At 50.3% G+C, this 14,681-nt stretch overlaps 1 protein-coding gene across 1 annotated transcript; it reads right to left on the bottom strand.

Annotated features, from left to right (window-relative positions):
* Positions 1-2,807: 2,807 nt before the first annotated feature.
* LOC144952050 (tyrosine-protein kinase-like) lies at positions 2,808-13,773 on the bottom strand. The gene is made up of 9 exons (XM_078882442.1): positions 13,689-13,773; positions 13,280-13,562; positions 8,163-8,284; positions 7,335-7,498; positions 6,193-6,361; positions 5,191-5,343; positions 4,851-5,032; positions 3,271-3,424; positions 2,808-3,045 (listed from the first exon to the last, which is right to left on the bottom strand). The coding sequence occupies exons 1-9, from the start codon at positions 13,771-13,773 to the stop codon at positions 2,849-2,851; spliced, it is 1,509 nt and encodes a 502-aa protein (XP_078738568.1). The 3' UTR covers positions 2,808-2,848.
* Positions 13,774-14,681: the final 908 nt, after the last annotated feature.

Genomic DNA, 14,681 nt, shown 5'->3' with positions numbered 1-14,681 from the left:
TTAACCTGCTCACTTGATCCTATCCCCACCTTTGTTTTACTGTTTTTAATTGTGTGGCAGATGAAGTGCTAGCTAACGTGAATCGTCCCATGCTTACAGGCATCCCACGGCATGTAAAACTGTCTCGGTGAAACCCCTTCTTAAGAAAAGTCTCCCGGATCCTCTGATGCTAAAAATGTCGGGCACATTTCTCCTCTTGCTTTTGTAAGTAAAATTATTGAGAAACTGTTTTTTAAACAGCTAAATGCCAACTGTATATTTGAAAAATTCCAGTCTGTTTTCATGCCCTTCATCGCACTGAGACGGCTCTTGTTAACGTCATGAATGATCTAAGAATGAACACTGATGATGAAACGCTTTCTGTCCTTGTACTCTGAGACCTGAGTGAATTGTTTGATGCAGTTGATCAAGACCATTCTCATTGATAGACTGCAGAAGTGGATTGGCCTCTCTGGTACAGTAGTTAATTGGTTTAGGACTTATCGAACCGGTAGAGATCATTTAGTTTCCCTTGGTTTTTTCCTCCTCAAAGATAGACATCGCTTGAGGCATTCCGCAAGGTTCCATTCTGGGCCCTGTTTTATTCAGTCTCTATATGCTGCCACTGGGCAATGGAATTGATTTTCACAGCTATGCTGATGATACACAACTGTACATTTCAGTATAACCTAATGATGTCAGCCCCATCGATAACCTGATTCAGTATATTGAAGAGATCAGCATGTGGATGTCACGGAATTTTCTGCAGCTGAAGAAAGACAAAACTGAGGTGCTGATTATTGAAGCAAAATCCAGAGAGAGAAAGTGCTCACAAGTTTAATCTCGCTGGCACAAAACGCCAAACACGAGGTTAAAAACTTAGGTGTGCTTTTAGCCCCGGATTTGAACTTTGAAGCCCACATTAGAAATGCTCGTGTCATTGCTGAGTGACTAATGCATGCTTGTATCACCCGCAGACTTGACTACTGCATGATCTGCTGTCTGGTCTTCCTAATGAAGCAGCAGGTCAACGGCGACTCATCCAGAATGGTGCAGCACGAGTGCTGCCCAAGACCTGAAGGAGAGCCGCGCACATGACACCTCTGCTCGAGTCTCTACACTGGCCGCCTCGCAGCTTTAGAATTCATTTCAAGATCATTTTCTTGCTTCTAAGTCACTAAATGGACTGGCACCTGAATACGTCTGACGAGTTTTTAAGGTGTGAACCGAGTCGATGCTCTTGGATTGCTTTCGTGGTGATGCCAAAGGCGAGAACCAAGGCCGATGGTGAGGCAGCCGGACGCCTCGATGGTCCTCGCCTTGGGAACAGCCTCGCCGGAGGAGATCAGAATCAGTGGTTGTTTTGTAACTAAATCTTTAAAATACCTTCTTAGATTCTATTTTAATTAGGATGCTTTTTATATTATTGGTTCTTTCGGTAAAGTCACGTAGAAGGGAAACAATAAAGTAATACAAATATAAAACAATAAAAGTATCACGATATTTCGACTGCAACACAAGCAATCGTTGATTATGAACAATATTGGTCGCGAAAGCCTACGTGTTAAATCATCATTTGTCTTGCCGTGTTTTTCACACCTGATGATGATTACTTGTGTTGCAGTCGAAACGTCGTGAGAATTTTATTGTTTTATATTTTTATTATTTTATTGTTTCCCTTCTACGTGACTTTACCGAAAGAACCAAGAATATGAATCCCTGCAGTCACGAAAGCTTTAAATCAAAATTTAGGATGCTTTTATTACGTTTTTTTTGCATTTGGTTACACTTGTAGTTGATTATGCATGTACATTTTTACATATCATTTTTATTGTTGTTTACATTGTGTCAGTCGCTTCATCTTCATTCAGTCCTGTAAATAACTTTGTGTTGCATTCTTTGCACGAATTGCGCTGTATCAGTAAAGTTTGATTTGATTTGAAGCCTACACCGGGGATCTCTGTCGTTGTGGACTCAAGCTCAATTCACGCTGTAGTCCCCGCAAGCATGGCCGTTGTGACGCCCTCACCCATCTGCACAACCACACGCAGCTGCGCTTTCAATCGATACTTGTCCAGTAGCTTGAACAATGTCGACTTGGACTCGGGTTGTTCAAAGTGGTGCACACACACACATACAGGCAACACAAGAATTGTACACCGTATATACAGTTATAGAACTTCCTTGGACTAGCTTCGTAGTCCAAGTAAGTTATGTAAATGTCAGTATTAGTGATTAAAACAATTCATCACCACGAAAAATAATCATAATTGTAATACAATATCCTTATTAAGGTGCCGAATAACAAACCACGCACTTCCCCTGAGTGAGATTAAACTATAGAAAGTGTTATCCAGAAAATATGACGTAGTTATGCCACAAATTCGTATACTTCAACCAAACCTTGAATAAGTAAAGTCCTGCATAAATTAGCCAATCTTTTTCACCTGCAAAACGAGAGTCAGTTATGCGGTCACCTCTATTGCCAATGGGCAGCAGCAACAGCATTGACTACCAACAGCCAACTGCACAGACCAACAACGAGGACAATTGGTCGACGGAGAAATCTCGGCCTATAAGTCATGTGACCTCCGTCTGTGATTTGATTTGGACGTTGCCATCCCCCAGGTTTTCTGTGAAGGCGATTTTGACCTATGACCTCACAACCACGAAACGTAAAAATTCCCAAAACGTTTGGAAATATTCACTTTAAAATTCCCTTTTCACACTCGTGCAGAGAATATGAAACCGATCGAAGATCTGAATGACCCACAGTGGCAGTTCGGATTTGGATTTGTCTCAACTGTGAATAAGTATTGTCTTTTAATGCGACACGGCGCCCAAACCACAAGTCGGCCGTGCGGCGTCCCTACAGCCCCTCTAGACTCTCGTCCTCCAGACACATGGTGAGCAACTCCCCCCTGAGCTTGGAGAACGACGGTCGCTCCCGATGCTCGCGGTTCCAGCAGCGCAGCATGATGTAGTACACCACATCAGGGCACCCTTCGGGCTTCTCCAGCCTTTCGCCACAGTTGATCAGATCTTGTACTTGCTGCTTATCCATCTCTGCACACACGCCACACAACAACTGTTGGTATAATAGAACAATAATAGTATAGTAATCACGTCAACACCGCACGGTATCCGCTCGACAAATTCATCAATAATTACAAAGTGTTACTGCATAAACTCATTTGTATAAAAAGTAAAGGTTATGAAATGTTGCTGGCACGATGCATTGTGGGGAAAGTTTGTTCTCGTGAGCACAAGCATGCTGGGCCCCCTGGTCACCTCCATACGGATGCTTGCCATCGGTGAACAGTTCGTAGAGAAGCACTCCGAACGACCACACGTCCGACTTGCGCGTGAACTTCAACTGAATCAAGACCTCGGGAGCCATCCACTGGTAGGGGACGACATGGCCTGTGGCATCATAGTACTCCTCCTGCGGAGAGACGAGCGGAACACGGCGGACATCGACGGCAGCTTTAGCCAAACCAACTCGTACAACACCAATCATGCTTGTAACAGGGCACATTAATTAAGTTGTCACGTGGACACTTCCTGCTGCTTTGTGGGCTGTGTCGGATGGAAATATATTTAGATAAAAAAATATCATTTCAGCCCTTTATCAATCAGCTGCCGGTCGGAGGCCTCATCATGGACAAATTTCTCATAGGAGTTTGTTTGACCATACTTCACCACGCAGGTCAGTTCAAGTTGGTCAAGTGAAGGCCCAGGACCAGTTCACATATCACCTACTGCCGATATATTGATTGCAGATGCACGTGGCCAAGACAAACAAAATCAGGTCCAAAATACTATACATTATGTTGAACCATTCAATGGCCTCCGAGTCTTCAGTGTTCAGCTGCGGAAGACGTCCAGAGAGTCCAGCACAGGAAGAGCAAACCACCCTGTGTGTGTGCAACAGCATCTCCCACGCTCGACATCACGGCATCTGCACAGATGGGCCATTCTCCAATGCCCTAGGAACGTGTAGCTACAGCTCAATAGTAGTATTTCTATGACAGAGAGTGGTCTCTTGCCTGGCTCTGGTACACCAATCACTTTGGATCTTAGCAAGATGTTGCGTTTCGTGCTCTCCTGTATGACGTGAGACTTGAAGATGGAGAGCCAGTGGCTGTTACTATGTTGTAGGGGTTCAGGTAATAATACATCGTCAAATCCAGGGGATTTCCCTACCTTCATTGAAATAATTTCCTGGTATATTTATTCTATTGAGAACGACTGGAAGCTTTCATTTGGATAGATCTGTGGAGACGTCTTCTCGTAACGCCAAGTTGGTTTACAATCGATGCCTCGAAAGTTCTGACTTTGCCCTGCCTGGGCCACTTTGGGGCAGGTATAACCCTAGCAACACTCCCGTTTAGGAGACCTCTTGAGATGGGTCTGGGTTAGGGCTTCGTGTGTAGCCAAGCTTCCCAACGACCAAGTTGTCCATGCTGGATTGATGGATTCTGACTTAGCAATCATTGGAAGGATTTGATAAACCATTTCGGATCTTAATTGATTGTGTTCACGCTTACGGTAACTTTCAGAACGCATTCCATTTTCTTCTCCCCCCTCCTCTTTTCCGAACATAGATGGACTCGTCCATCTGGCCAACTGCCAAATCGCTGTCCGTGGTGCTGACGTTACAAAAAACCGCCACTTTTTTCAAATTTTCTTGCTGTGGATTTCACACCTGATGATGATTGCTTGTATTGCAGTCGAAACGTCGTGAGAATTTTTATTGTTTTATATTTATATTATTTTATTATTTCCCTTCTACGTGACTTTACCGAAAGAACCAAGAATATCGTGCCGTTGTTAGAAACACAGCGAATGCACGTGTTAATGAGGAGTACCTTTAGTTTGTGGGACAGTCCAAAGTCGGCCACCTTGCAGATCTTGTCTTGTCCCATCAGGATGTTTCGGGCCGCCAGGTCGCAATGGATGCACCTCTTCTTACTCAGGTAGGCCATGCCACTTGCTATCCCGAACGCCATGTACAGCCGCTCGACCTCGCTCAGTTCGTGTCCAAAGCGAGCTGGGAATCACAAGACAGCCAGCCGGGACTGTCAGGGCGAAATCCCACTTCCCCTCCTCCCTTTCTTTGTCAGTAATCGAACATTTTAAATGGAGATGTGAGAGAGGCGTTCTGGAATCTGCCTGATGATGGTGGCTCATGGGGCTGGAGCGCTGTACCCAGGTATTGCAGCATGTTTCCGTACGGCACCAGCTCGGTGACGATCCAGTAGGGCCACTTCTCCTTACACACGGCGTAGATCTGGAGGACGTTCTCATGCTTGAAGGAGATCATGGTCTTCACCTCCTTCATAAACGTGTCGAAGCTGGAATCTGTAATAAAACATTTCAGAATCTCTGTTTATCCTGGAGGAATCTGATGATCCATGAAGCTCTTTTTCACAGATGTCTAGTAAGGGCGGGTTAGCGAGTTACATCAACAAACAATAAACACAACGCTGTAAGAACAACGGTAATAAAAGGTAAGCAAATCGCTAAAAAGTGGACGTAAAGTTCAGAAGTACAAATTGCACAAGTAATTAAATATTCCTGCCGATTTGTCAACACCAAATGCAATCTTGGCAAGGCAGCAAAACAACAACAGTCCCAGAACACACCATTGCAACACTTAGTCCCTCAATTACATTTCGGAGCATAAACCATCACGCAAACTCTGGTCATCCTCACAACGGCTGTTGGCTAGCCATCGAAAACGTTCACTGCATCGCACAATTCCAGATGCACTTCTGCAGCCGGTTGGAACACTCTTCCTTCCGACATTAAGAAGATATTGGAGTAAAGCACCTACAGATCTCGATTTTAAATGCATTTCTTTAGAATTGCTTTTCCTGTTAAGTGTGTCCTTTCCCCGCACCTCTGATTAACACAGTTGGCTACGTACGGTGCGAACGAAGTTCAACATAAATGCATACACTGCCCTTTACTGCACAAAGCTGCACTGCCGATGGTTGCTATGCCCCGAACCCACACCACATGTTGGCTATTTTCAAGAGAGACTAATGCACGTAAATAATGGCTTTTAAATGTTTCATTATCTGTTGGCTGTACTATGTTGGCTATACTTGACCAAGCCGACCAGTGGTGTCAAGGGCCTCCCCACTCGCAGTTGGCTGGTAGTTGGATCGTTTCGGCCATACCACGCCGGTCAGCACAGCCACTCACTCGTGCGCACGATCTTGATCGCGACGTCCGTGGTGTCGTTCCATCGGCCCTCGTACACCTCGCCGAAGTTGCCCCTGCCGATCATATTCCCCATCTTGATGGAGGATCGAGGAACGTGCCACGTGTTCATGAGCTCCACGCTGAGGTCCGAGATGGGCGGCGCCGACTCCTGTGACGCAGGCAGGAGGGTCACGCGCTGCCGTCCACACGCAGCGCACGTCCAGCCCGACCGCCGAGCACGGAGCGAGGAGCAGAAGCGACGACCGCAAATCCACCCGCACTGGGGGCTGGGGCGCACGCAGCCCACGCAGCCCACGCCGCCCGCGCCGCCCGCGCCGCCCGCGCCGCCCGCGCCAGGGATTCTTGGCTTGCCACCCAGGGCACTTACTGGTGGCAGTGCCCGTCATCCAACAACGGTGCCACCTCCAACATCCCCCCCACCACCACAGGGTGCCCCCCCCCCCCATCGTGCGTGGCACCCTCCGGCCCCCCTTCCCTAGCGCTCCCCAGTACACCCCCTCCCCTGCCCTCCCACTGTTGACATCCCACGAAGTAGTATTAGCAATGAATACGAGTTAGCGGAACAGTAACATTGATCATCCTCATCCACGTTTGTGTTTGTGATCATGACATCCACTGCTGGATAAAGGCCTCCCCCATGCTGCCTTTAGCATACTTGACCATCCTGCTCAGTCATCGCATGGTGAAGAGGGAGTCTCATGCCGCTGGCGTGAGCCGTAGGCGGGAATTGAACTCGGGTTTGCTTGGTTCAACGCACACACTACACACCGTCGTATGTGTGTATGTGTGTGTGTACGTGTGTGAACGTGTGTGTACGTGTGTGGACGTGTGTGTACGTGTGTGTGTGTACGTGTGTGAACGTGTGTGTACATGTGTGTATGTGTGTACGTGTGTGTGGACGTGTGTGTACATGTGTATACGTGTGTACACGTGTGTGGACGTGTGTGTACGTGTGTGTATGTGTGTGTACACTGCGTAATGACATCGGTGGGGGATATTTGACCGTGTCCGATCGCCACAGGTGGGTGAAGGTGGGCAGCATATCTGCGGGAGCGTAGAGCTACAGTACAACAGCGCGCACACAGTTACACACGAGCCGGGCGGGCACAGCCACAGGTCACCTTCTCGCAAGGCTCGGTCAGTCGACCAATCTGCTGGTTGTAATGCGCGGAGTGATGCTCCACCAGATGCTCGACGGAGGGGAAGGTGGCATCTTTGGTGAAGCCGAATTCTCCATCGTCAAAACAGTTGATTTTGACGTGAATCACCTCGTCCTGCTTGAGCACTGCGGAGGGGAGCGGGAGAGAAAGAGTGGGGTTAGCGCAGGCCAGCGAGACGGGAGAAATGCCATCTCACAGCCCAGGGACAGCTGCCCCAAGTTAGTTTAACACGAAGGCTTTCGCGACCAATATGATCCATAATAAAGGTTTGTTTTAGAGCTGGGTGTGTCAAACCTTACTCATTCGCTGTGTTGGGTGGTGGCAGGTTTAACGACACATCTATATTTACGCAACCTAACCCAATACACATGTATTATGCCCTAAGTTAGTTTGAGATGAAGTGTAACAAATGTTTATCATCACAACTCGCTGACTCTACATCTTCCCAATTCCACGCGGCCTCCACGAGCTGTGGCACGTGGCAGCCGTGCCCCCACGTGACAGCCCCCACGTGGATGCACAGCAGCCACGGCAACTCCTGGCCCGCAGGGGCCCCAGGGGTGCCAGGCCACGTGCAGGGGGCGGGCAGGCGTCTACGGCGTCGAGCAGCACGGCAGATCGGCCGCGATCGGAAGGCGCTCGCCGCTCGTGCGACACCGAGGCAGTGACGCCCCCCACGCCGACCAAGGCAGCGCGGCACCGGGCTGCGGATGGCTGCGCGGGGGGGGGGGGGTGGGGGGGCTCTTTGCCTTGGAGCGTCGAGCCGGCTGGCTCCCCTGAACGGCTCACCGGAGAGCACGTAGGTGTTGGGCAGCGTGCGGGCATTGCGGATGAGGAAGCGCCCTTGCTCGTCGGGCTTCTTCATCAACAGCTGCACCGACTCCTCCCTCTGCATCTGCCCAAAGAACCACCTGCACACGGGGGGGGGACACGGCGTTAAAGAGGCCGAGCGGCGAGAGCGGTGCAATGATTCCCCTAATTACGATCGTCATCTGGTGATCGAAACGTCGTAGTTTTTATTTATTTAATTTTTATTCATTTGAACCTTTCTACGTGACTCTACCGAAAGACCCAAAAAATATAAACGCCAAGATACTTTTAGCATCTTACTCAGATTGTAAATGTTGTGGCTTGGCTCTCCAACACACCGGTGTGCTGTACTAGTGACGAATTGGCACGTTCTGTTTACGTGACAACCCTTACTAGTTGGCTGTCGGGTGGTGGCGGGTTTTAACGACACATTTATATATTTACGCGATCTAACCCAAAAACAATCCCCTCTATTATGGACACTTCTAGTAGTAGGGAGGAATACCTTCCGAACGCACAGCCTGTTTACTAGCTACAGTCACAATGCTCGAGTGGACTTGAAAGAGCAATTTTAGTTTACGTTCATTAAGGCCTATTTACAACGTGATTTTAGAACGGGAGTGGCTGTTGTGAAATTACGTCGTGAGTACGCCCAATCGTAGCGAGTCGTCTGAACACGAAAGGTTGGAATTTCCCACGGCTTTGTTTAGCTCCACGAGTTCACTTGGTTGGTGTGAGCTGCGGGTGCGAGGGACTTTCCATGCAGCCTGTGCAAGCATTCAACAAAGTCAAATACACAAGGTGAATACATTACAAATGTCAGCTTCCCCCCCCACCACCACCATGACAAATTACAATCCAAAGGTGATTTCGAGGCACCAAAAGGCGCGGCTGTGACCACGAGATGATGGGGCCCTCCCAGTCGTGCCCGGTGACCGATGCGTAGCCCCGTGGGAGGACCACCGACCCAGAGAGAGGGAGCCACACGAACTGTTGTCTCTGTTCGCAGCTTCCACGCCCTCCTGCCTGTCGATGATACTCGTGATTCACGTGGAGAGCCGCTTTTGATCAGTCTCTGCCCAACGGGGTTCCCAGAAGGGCAGCAGACAGCACGGAAGTTGTGCAGTCAGGGCTCAACGTTCCGAGACACCTTCCCAAATAAGGATCGCTGTCAAAGCCAATCTGGTAAAACCAACTCTTAGAATAAAGAAATGAAAGCAAATACATCAACGGTTATCGGGTTCATTATTATTTCCCTGATCGTTTTAAATAAGAAAAAACGTGGTCAATATAAGCAATGTCGTTAATATAAGAATGTGTTTTTTGTTGTACAATTTCAATTGGTTCCGAGTTAACCGCCTCTCACCCTCGCGGCCAACAAACCACGTCATGACCTCTGCCGCCAACCGCTTTGACCCTCAAAGCAATGAATTCCAAAAACGCGCTGTTGATTTGACCAGCATTTCCTGATAGAGGGCACAATACCCAGGCCGCTACACCAAATAAACACACCGACAATAAAGGTGTTGTACCCTGAATCAACTACCCTGCCTTGTGGGAGTCAGGTTAGAGGGCAGGGGTTTTTGCAGGTAAGGAAACCTACATTCCGTAGCAAAGACTTGCGCAATGAATAGAGGCCAGATGTGCCCGGTCTCATGAGATCTCAGAAACTGAGCAGGGCTAAGTCTGGTCCGTGCTTGGGATGGGAGACTGCCATCCCAAGCACCAGAGAGAGAAGATGTCGCCGTGCTAAACAACTGGTGGTGATGGTGGCGTGGATCTTCACCCGGGACTCAGAAGTCTCCATCGACTGCGCGTTCCCTGACCTCCAAGGGCAGCGACCTCCAGGGCCTGGGCGCCGTGCAGAACAAAAACCCGGTGGGGACCCCAGGGCTCGGAGCCTGGAGCGCCGTGGCCACGCCGAGTCGGGCGCCGTCGGTGGATCTCAGTGGAGGAGCATGAGGCCGGATCAACTTAGTGGAACGTGTGGTTGGATCAACTTAGTGGAACGTGTGGTTGGATCAACTTAGTGGAGTGTGGGGCTGGATCAACTTAGTGGAGTGTGTGGTTGGATCAACTTAGTGGAGTGTCTGGTTGGATCAACTTAGTGGAGTGAGTGGTTGGATCAACTTAGTGGAGTGTGTGGTTGGATCAAGTTTGTGGAGTGTGTGGTTGGATCAACTTAGTGGAGCGTGTGGTTGGATCAAATTAGTGGAGTGTGGGGCTGGATCAACTTAGTGGAGTGTGTGGTTGGATCAACTTAGTGGAGTGAGTGGTTGGATCAACTTAGTGGAGTGTGGGGCTGGATCAACTTAGTGGAGTGTGGGGCTGGATCAACTTAGTGGAGTGTGTGGTTGGATCAACTTAGTGGAACGTGTGGTTGGATCAACTTAGTGGAACGTGTGGTTGGATCAACTTAGTGGAGTGTGTGGTTGGATCAACTTAGTGGAGTGTGTGGTTGGATCAACTTAGTGGAGTGTCTGGTTGGATCAACTTAGTGGAGTGTGTGGTTGGATCAACTTTGTGGAGTGTGTGGTTGGATCAACTTTGTGGAGTGTGTGGTTGGATCAACTTAGTGGAGCGTGTGGTTGGATCAACTTAGTGGAGTGTGGGGCTGGATCAACTTAGTGGAGTGTGGGGCTGGATCAACTTAGTGGAGTGTGGGGCTGGATCAACTTAGTGGAGTGTGTGGTTGGATCAACTTAGTGGAGCGTGTGGCTGGATCAACTTAGTGGAGTGTGTGGTTGGATCAACTTAGTGGAGCGTGTGGTTGGATCAACTTAGTGGAGTGTGTGGTTGGATCAACTTAGTGGAGTGTGGGGCTGGATCAACTTAGTGGAGTGTGGGGCTGGATCAACTTAGTGGAGTGTGTGGTTGGATCAACTTAGTGGAGTGTGTGGTTGGATCAACTTAGTGGAACGTGTGGTTGGATCAACTTAGTGGAGTGTGGGGCTGGATCAACTTAGTGGAGTGTGTGGTTGGATCAACTTAGTGGAGTGTCTGGTTGGATCAACTTAGTGGAGTGTGTGGTTGGATCAACTTAGTGGAGTGTGTGGTTGGATCAACTTTGTGGAGTGTGTGGTTGGATCAACTTAGTGGAGCGTGTGGTTGGATCAACTTAGTGGAGTGTGGGGCTGGATCAACTTAGTGGAGTGTGGGGCTGGATCAACTTAGTGGAGTGTGGGGCTGGATCAACTTAGTGGAGTGTGTGGTTGGATCAACTTAGTGGAGCGTGTGGCTGGATCAACTTAGTGGAGCGTGTGGCTGGATCAACTTAGTGGAGTGTGTGGTTGGATCAACTTAGTGGAGCGTGTGGTTGGATCAACTTAGTGGAGTGTGTGGTTGGATCAACTTAGTGGAGTGTGGGGCTGGATCAACTTAGTGGAGTGTGGGGCTGGATCAACTTAGTGGAGTGTGTGGTTGGATCAACTTAGTGGAGCGTGTGGCTGGATCAACTTAGTGGAGTGTGTGGCTGGATCAACTTAGTGGAGTGTGTGGTTGGATCAACTTAGTGGAGTGTGTGGTTGGATCAACTTAGTGGAGCGTGTGGTTGGATCAACTTAGTGGAGTGTGGGGCTGGATCAACTTAGTGGAGTGTGTCGCTGGATCAACTTAGTGGAACGTGTGGTTGGATCAACTTAGTGGAGTGTGTGGTTGGATCAACTTAGTGGAGTGTGGCTGGATCAACTTAGTGGAGTGTGTCGCTGGATCAACTTAGTGGAACGTGTGGTTGGATCAACTTAGTGGAGTGTGTGGTTGGATCAACTTAGTGGAGTGTGTGGCTGGATCAACTTAGTGGAACGTGTGGTTGGATCAACTTAGTGGAGTGTGTGGTTGGATCAACTTAGTGGAGTGAGTGGTTGGATCAACTTAGTGGAGCGTGTGGGTAGATCAACTGAGTTGAGCGTGTGGTTGGATCAACTTAGTGGAGTGTGTGGTTGGATCATCCTAGTGGAGTGTGTGGTTGGATCAACTTAGTGGAGTGTGTAGTTGGATCAACTTAGTGGAGTGTGTGGTTGGATCAACTTAGTGGAGTGTGTGGCCGGATCATCTGAGTGGAGTGTGTGGTTGGATCAACTTAGTGGAGTGTGTGGTTGGATCAACTTAGTGGAGTGTGTGGCCGGATCATCTTAGTGGAGTGTGTGGTTGGATCAACTTAGCGGAGTGTGTGGTTAGATCAACTTAGTGGATCGTGTGGCTGGATCAACTTAGTGGAGCGTGTGGTTGGATCAACTTAGTGGAGTGTCTGGTTGGATTGGGAAGTCTATGAGTGGGTAGTGGAGTGTGCGATTGAATCAAGTCCTAGATATATGGTGGAGGAAGCCCATTTAAAGCCTTGAGCACGAGTAGAAGGATGTGAAACTCAGTGCCAGTGTGAAGTGGGAGCCAGTGCAGAGGTACGAGCCAAAGGCGTGCGGTGAGATCCCGAAGGAGTGCGAGTGAGCGTCTTGGCAGGCACATTTTGAGCGGAGTGCAACGAACTTGTGCTACGGAGAAACTGCTCCCATCACGGGAACGCGAAACGTTCAACCGCCGGCTTCTTGCCACCAGACATGGAGACGGTCGCATGTTTACGGTCGCATGTTTACGCTCGTGTGGGCTCCAGGAGAAGGGGTTCAGGTCTACAGGGCGCGTCAACGCCTCGACATCTCAGAGCGCCTGCCATCACATCTCAACCATTGCCCTGACTGTCGTCTATGCAAGGAGATGCCCAGGGGCAGCTGTCCCTGTGCGGCACAAGGGACGTGGCATCACTGGCCGGCCAATGAGCATTCACCTGGCAGGAGGAGGTCGATGCAGTGATTTGATTGTTCCCATTAAGTGGCCGCGACATTCAGGGGGCAACTGTGGGTGGCGACGCTGCTACGTGTTGGCCTCTCCTTTGCAGATCGCCATCTCGGGATCCCATCGCGGGATCTCGGCATCGCCAATGTCCACAGTGAAGCAGACGACGGGCTTCTCGCGGTGAATAATAATAAAACTGCGCAAACCGCTGGAACTGCGAAGCGGATGCAATGCGCCACCGCGAAGCGACGTCAATCGTGGACAGCGATTCCGTGCGGCACAACAGCGGATCGTGTGGGCACACAACTCACGGCATGGCCTTGAGGCTGAGCGCGGGGGCGATGTAGTTGGCCGGGATGAAGCCCTGCTGCTCCGTGTCGCCCTCTGGCCGAGCCAGCCACCAGTCCGCGTTGGTCTCTTCCACGATGTGGAAGCGCTGTCCCTTCCTGAAGCTCAGGTCGACATGAGCCCTCGCGTCGTAGTCGTGAACAGCAACGAAAATCTTCTCGCCGTCAACACTGTCATGATCACCGCATTCATCGTCTTTATCATCATCGCTATCGCTATCTTCACTGCTAGGTAAGAAAATAGTATCTGTGTAAGACCCGCTGCGAACAACGGGGGGTGAGATTGGACTAGGCTTAGGCAAGGGAGGAGGTGGATGTGTGATGACTTCAAAGTCGTTATCATCATGCCGAGTCGAAACAGGCGGATGTGTACCGACGGCGTGGGTTTTGCCGGGTGTAGCATTATGGAAGCAGCACAGATACCCGCGCAGTCTGTGACAGCAGCCAGGACACGACATCGTCTGACGATGTGCGGTGCGCAGGTGATGGTGGCTTTTGTTGTCCAAGCGATATCAGCCGGCGACGTTGAAACTCGCCATCCGCATTGTCAATGTCCCCACACTCGCCGAGGTGGTGACATTTATAGAGCGCGCTGCTTCCTCGTGTGACGGGGCGGGCAGGAATTTGCTCGCAGGCACGCAGAGGCATTCCGACGCGGTGGCAGGAACGAAGGCACGCGCCGGTGTTGCGATGTCAGTGCTGGGTGGGTGGGGGGTCACGTTCCTGAGTGATCGTGTCCCGTCCGCGAGTGCTGGGGCCCCGGGCGAGCACACGCGGACGGCGGCGTAGCAGTCAGCGCTACGCCGCGCTGTGAACCTGGCGACCCAAGTTCGATTCCCGCTCACGGTCAACACCGGTGACGATTATCTGAGCCGGTCCTGGGCCTCCCTTAGGTCGCCTCAGCCTCAAATGAGTACCTGGTGCGGTGTGCTGGGGAGACAAAGGCGGTCGGGCGTGGTGCTGGCCACCCACCCCCTCGTGTGCCGTGCCGGCCTTCATAGGTTCTACTCGCTAAAAGCACTTGCCCCTACAGCCTACTGAGGCTACACGGGGGATCTTTGTCTGCGCCTTCACGAAGACTCGCGGCAACCCGAGTTCGAGTCCCGCTCTCGGGCCATCGGTGACGAATATCTGAACCGGTCCAGGGCATCCCCTAGGTCGACTCAGCCTTAAATTAGTACCTTGTAGAGTATGTAATCGTCAGCACTTGGAGAGATAAGGGTGGTCGAGATGGTGTTGGCCACCCCACCCATCCCCTCGAGTGCTACGTTGGTGTTCGCAGGTTCTTGCTACTTGCTGACTGCCCGTGAGAGGCGACACGGGGCATCTTCGTCTTCTGTCGCTCTCAGCCATGCAGCAGCGGGCG

This window comes from Lampetra fluviatilis, chromosome 65 (assembly GCF_964198595.1).
Source record: "Lampetra fluviatilis chromosome 65, kcLamFluv1.1, whole genome shotgun sequence".
In the NCBI taxonomy this organism is placed as follows: domain Eukaryota; kingdom Metazoa; phylum Chordata; class Hyperoartia; order Petromyzontiformes; family Petromyzontidae; genus Lampetra; species Lampetra fluviatilis.
The sequence above is the reverse complement of the archived record's forward strand: the minus strand, read 5'-3'. Positions and strand labels throughout refer to the sequence as shown.

Excerpts from the sequence above, each read along its gene's own strand:
- LOC144952050 (XM_078882442.1), bottom strand. The coding sequence starts at position 13,773 with ATGTCGTGTCCTGGCTGCTGTCACAGACTGCGCGGGTATCTGTGCTGC. Across the intron at positions 5,033-5,190 it reads AAACATGCTGCAATACCTGG|CTCGCTTTGGACACGAACTG; the intron begins GTACAGCGCTCC and ends TGTGATTCCCAG. Across the intron at positions 3,046-3,270 it reads TGGCAAGCATCCGTATGGAG|AGATGGATAAGCAGCAAGTA; the intron begins GTGACCAGGGGG and ends GCGTGTGTGCAG.